Here is a 5290-nt window from a genome sequence, read left to right on the forward strand (position 1 = left end):
TGAAAATGAGAGATCTTAAGGCTAATGACACGTGGCAGATTGATGAAATGCAAAGGAGAAATCGAGGAGCAATGTGAGGCTTTGAATAATGGTGGCTTGACACGTAGGCAGAATTTTTCTTCCTTTAATATTATATATGATTAAATGTCTTGTTTACCAAAAACAAGATGAAAAAAGCATCCTAAACTAGCACCATCAGATTCAACTCTTAACGACAAAAAATAAGCTTCGATGAGCCATTCATAGGCACTTAAGCTCAATTGAAGTGTACATATCGATGAATAAAGTAGTAGTATAACTAATAATTCTGAATATAAGGATCATCAGATTCATCACTAGACAATATTAAGATCTCCAGGTACAACTACAGAGAAACTAACAAAAATAACAGAGATTTATAGGACCAAAATACCAAAGCTAGCGTCATTTTACATGGTCATCATTTCAGAATGTCCAACTTCCTTGCCAACCAAAATTGCTGCAAAACCACCCAAAACAGCATACAGATCTTAATCAATATCGATAATGTCAATCTCAATGTTCTTTTTCTGTGCTGTCTCATGAAGACGAGTATCATCACGTAGTTTCTGTATCTTGGCAATGATAGGCTCACAAATGTTCTCAAGCTCCTTCATCTTTTCTTCAAACATACTAGCGTGACTTAGAAGATTATTCCAATCCATCCATTTAACTGCCTGATCAATGGCATCTTCCATCTCCCTCCGCTCTTTCCTAGCAATCTTCCCACCATGGCATCTCAGCAAAAGTCGCTTGTCGTGAGCATAGTTCTCCAGATCATTCATCACTTTAACCTTCCTTCTTTTCTGCTCATCGTCATCCTTGAACTTCTCAGCAGCTTCTATCATTCTATCAACTTGTTCCCTGGACAGTCGTCCACTCTGATAACTGATTGAGATTCCCTTTTTTCTTTTGGTTGTTAGCTCTTCAGTATAGCATTTCATGATCCCATCCGCGTCAATTTCAAATGACACATTGATATCAATAACCCTTTTCCTCTTAGGAGCAGCAGGAATCTCCACAAGCTCAAAACTTCCAAGCAAGTTATTATCCCTTGCTATGGTTCTCTCACCTTCATAGACATTGAATAGAACTTCTTGTTGATTCTTCTTTGTTGTTGTGAACATTCTTTCTTTCTTAGTAGGGATTGGAGTGTTTCTTGGGATCAACACAGACATTTCTCTGAAATTATTCTCGATACCAAGAGATAAAGGAGTTACATCAGTAAGCACATAATTGTTATCGTTTGTACCACTTAACATTGCAGCTTGGACAGCAGCCCCATATGCAACCGCCTCGTCGGTATTAATACTTTTATTTAGCTTCTTTCCACCAAAAAAATCCTGCAACATTTGTTGGACCTTTGGGATCCTGCTTGATCCACCAACCAAGACAACCTCATCAACCTCATTCTTGTCCATCTTTGCATCCTTCAAACATTTCTTAACTGGGCCTATACACTTCTCAAATAATTCCATGTTCAACTTTTCGAATCGAGCACGAGTCATACATGAAGAAAAATTGATGCCATCAGAAAGACAATCTATCTCAATATTCGCAAAAGAGTTCGTAGAGAGGTTCCTCTTTGCTCTTTCACAAGCAACTCTCAACCTCCCAATAGCCCTCGAATTTTCACTGATATCCTTGCCGTACTTGCTGCTAAATACTTCCACAAAGTAACTTACCATTCTGTTATCAAAATCTTCACCCCCAAGATGAGTGTTTCCACCTACTGATCTAACCTCATATTTATCCTTTTCAATTGTAACCAAACAAACATCAAAAGTACTTTTTAGATATAAACAGACTTTGAGTTGAAAAAGAAAATCTATGTGGAAAACTTATCTTTTTTTGTTTAAAAGATAAAGATAGAAAAAGATAAAGTTTTATCCCTTAAATCAAGGATTAAAAGATAAAGATATTGTTAAGTGATTTTCGTCCTAAACAAGCCTTATAAAAGGGAATCAGAATTCACTTTTAAATCTCACGTTTTCAGAGAGATAAATCGAGTCTAATTAAAAAGCTGAAAACTATTTCCTTGGCACTGAGCATAGCACTGAGCTAATTAGGTTTAAGTTACTATTTCATAATTGTAATTGTCCTCTATTTGCTTGACTAAGAAGCACATCATTGAGGATCGTTCTTTTTGTAACTTTTACATTATAAAGAGTGTCAACACTTAGAGTTAAGTGTTGGGAGTCATTACTAGGGTTAGTAGTGAGGGGAATCTTATTGTATCAAGAGTTTGATATTTTAGGATTCAAAGAAATAAAAGAGTTTTTGTTTCTTGTGGACGTAGATCTCAGAGGTGAGATTGAACCACGTTATATATTGTGTCAAATCTAATATCTTTTAAGTTTATTATTCGCAAAAACGCAAATTAGTAATTTTCGAGTGTTCAGCTCAGAGCCTGCACTGAGCTGTGAAAGGATTTTTGCGAAAATCGATTAGATTTCACACTCAATTCAACCCCCCCCCCTTCTTGAGTGTTCCCTTAGGTTCAACAAGTGGTATCAGAGCAGGCTATTCTCGTAAGACTCACATCTAGAGAATAGAAATCATGAACACACAAGACGACTTTCGCGACAAGTATTCCAAGTGTCCAATTTTCAACGGGAAAGATTATGGATGGTGGAAGACCAGGATGAGGTATACATTCAAGGTTCTGACTTTCAATGCTGGAGAATCATAAAGACTGGACCTCTTCCTATTCAAAACAAAGACGATGAAGGTAACCTGTTCGACAAAGAGGAAGAGGAGTACAATTCTGTTGACTACGGAAAGGCAGAAAAGAATTCAAAGCTATGAGTATTCTCCAATCTGGAATTGGACCTGATGAATATTCAAGAATCTCTGCATGCACCACTGCTAAGGAAATTTGGGACACATTGGAATTGGCCATGAAGGTACAAACGAGGTAAAACAGTCTAGGATAGATTTACTAGTCCAACAATATGAACTGTCACAATGACTAAGGATGAATCTATTAAAGATATGTTTACCAGATTTACACTAATAACTAATGAACTAAGATCTTTAGGAAAAATCTATTCTTCTGAAGATTTAGTTAGAAAAGTGTTAAGAAGTTTGACTAATAAATGGCTTCCTAAAATAACTGCTATTCAAGAGGCTAAGGATTTATCAAAACTCTCACTAGAACAACTCATTGGTTCCTTAATGACTCACGAACTTGTTTTAGACTCTAAATCAAGTGAACCAAAGAATAAGGGTTGGCCTTAAAAACTGAAGTAGAAACGGATGATAGTGATAGTGATGAAGAACTAGCTTTTCTAACTAGGAAATTTCAAAACTTTCTGAAAAAGAATAGGAATAACAACTTCAGGAGAGGTGGAAACTCCAAAGGTAAAGGCACTACTTTTAACCCTAAGAAAAGTGCTACTAACTCTGGTTGTTTCAAGTGTGGTGAGTATGATCACAGGATTAAAGAATGCCCTCTGTGGGATGAAGAAAAGCCTAGAGAAAAACGAGAGCAGTCTAAGAAGGAGTACAAGAAAGCCATGATCGCAGCAGTCTGGGGAGACTCGGATTCTGACGAAGATCAGTGCCACGCTCAGAGCCACGAAGCAAAATTATGTCTGAATGCTGTACAGACCACTCTGAAGACGGCACTGAGCCATGACGACTCACATCTATGCTTGATGGCTAAAAGTTCGAACCCTCTTGAAGAGGAAGAAGACAGTGAGGTAAGTCTAACTTCTTTAAAACCTTCAATTCATCTTCTTTCCAAAAGTAAGCTTGTCATATTGCTTGAAAACGTAATTGATGATTGTCAAAACATGAATGATAATTTTGATAACATGAAAAAGGAAATAAAAAATTTGACCAGGCTAAAAATTGGATTAGAAACAGAATATAAGGAATTGCTGAAAGAAAACAAAACTCTAATAAAAAGGATTGACGAGAAAGACTTAGAGATAAACACACTAAAACAAGAAAAGACTCTAGTTGATAATCTCGTAAACAACTCAGTGCCAGTCACTGAGTTCCAAGCTGAAAAGTCTAGTCTTGAGGAACAAATTGAAAATTTAAATCACGAGTTGAATGAACTTAAAAAATCAAGACAACAATCTGAAATTGTCCCACTTACGCTACCTAGTGATGAGAAAATAAAAGAAGAACTGGATAAGGTTAAAAAGGACTTAGAGATTTCCCGAAAAAGAAGTAGTGATTTGAACACCTCAGTTGAATATTTGGAATCACAACTTTCTATTGCTCGAAAGATGCACGAAAAATGGACCAATGGGAAGAATGCTCTAAATTACCTAACTTGCACCACAAACAACACAGAACAAAACAGGATTAGGATATTCTGACCAGCGACTCAGTGCCAGGCTCAGTGCCAGACCCTTCGAAAGAGACTTTCGAAAAAGAAAATATGTTGGCCTTCCTGAATATCTTATTTGCAATTTTGTGGAAATAATGGACACCTAATTGAGGACTGTAACAAAAAGAAAAATCGAATTGCAAAGAACATTAAACATGTCACTCAAATCTGGGTTAGAAAAGACATTCTAGATGCTCAACGTAAGAAAAAGGGACCCAAACAAGTATGGGTTCCTAAAACTAACAAGTGATTCTTGTGCAGGTAAACGTGAGAGGAAGCAACCTATGGTATCTCGACAGTGGTTGCTCAAGACATATGACTGGTGACAAAACACAATTCCTCTCACTAGTAGCCCACAATGGAGGGTGTGTTACATTTGGCGACAACAAAAAGGGAGAGATCATTGGAATAGGCAATGTCGGCAAGTCTCTAACACACTCCATCGAGAATGTTATGTTGGTAAATGGACTGAAACACAACTTGTTAAGTATATCACAACTGTGTGATAAAGGTAATGTTGTTGAATTTCAGGCAAATTTGTGCCAAATCTTGAATATGAAAACTAGGGAAGTAATTTTGGAAGGTAAAAGATTAAACAATGTCTATATAATCTATCTAGATACCTTACCTAATGAGAAAATTTCATGCATGAGTGCCCTACAAGATAATCCACTACTTTGGCATAAAAGACTTGGACATGTTAGCTCTAGACTGCTTAACAAATTGAGAAAAATGGATTTAGTAGATGGTTTACCATCCATAAACTTTGATTGGGAAACAATTTGTAATGCATGTGCTAGATGCAAACATGTTCGATCATCTTTTAAGTCAAAGACATTTGTTAGCACCTCTAAACCCTTGGAACTAATTCACATGGATCTTTGTGGCCCAATGCGTGTAAGGAGTAGAGGTGGTAGCAAATATGTG

The 5290-nt window shown here is 36.7% G+C and overlaps 1 protein-coding gene across 1 annotated transcript; it reads right to left on the reverse strand.

Annotated features, from left to right (window-relative positions):
- Positions 1-221: 221 nt before the first annotated feature.
- LOC125492432 (heat shock cognate 70 kDa protein-like) lies at positions 222-5062 on the reverse strand. Its single transcript, XM_057392129.1, has 3 exons — positions 5040-5062; positions 1686-1806; positions 222-1502 (listed from the first exon to the last, which is right to left on the reverse strand). The coding sequence occupies exons 1-3, from the start codon at positions 5060-5062 to the stop codon at positions 510-512; spliced, it is 1137 nt and encodes a 378-aa protein (XP_057248112.1). The 3' UTR covers positions 222-509.
- Positions 5063-5290: the final 228 nt, after the last annotated feature.

The sequence above is a fragment of the Beta vulgaris genome, chromosome 1 (assembly GCF_026745355.1).
Source record: "Beta vulgaris subsp. vulgaris cultivar EL10 chromosome 1, EL10.2, whole genome shotgun sequence".
Classification (NCBI taxonomy): Eukaryota; Viridiplantae; Streptophyta; class Magnoliopsida; order Caryophyllales; family Amaranthaceae; genus Beta; species Beta vulgaris.

Coding starts and splice junctions, on each gene's coding strand:
- LOC125492432 (XM_057392129.1), bottom strand. CDS start 5,062: ATGTCCAAGTCTTTTATGCCAAA. Junction 1,807..5,039: donor TCCAAGTCTTTTATGCCAAA/GTAGTGGATTAT, acceptor ATATCTAAAAAG/TACTTTTGATGTTTGTTTGG. Junction 1,503..1,685: donor TGGTAAGTTACTTTGTGGAA/GTATTTAGCAGC, acceptor CGATTCGAAAAG/TTGAACATGGAATTATTTGA.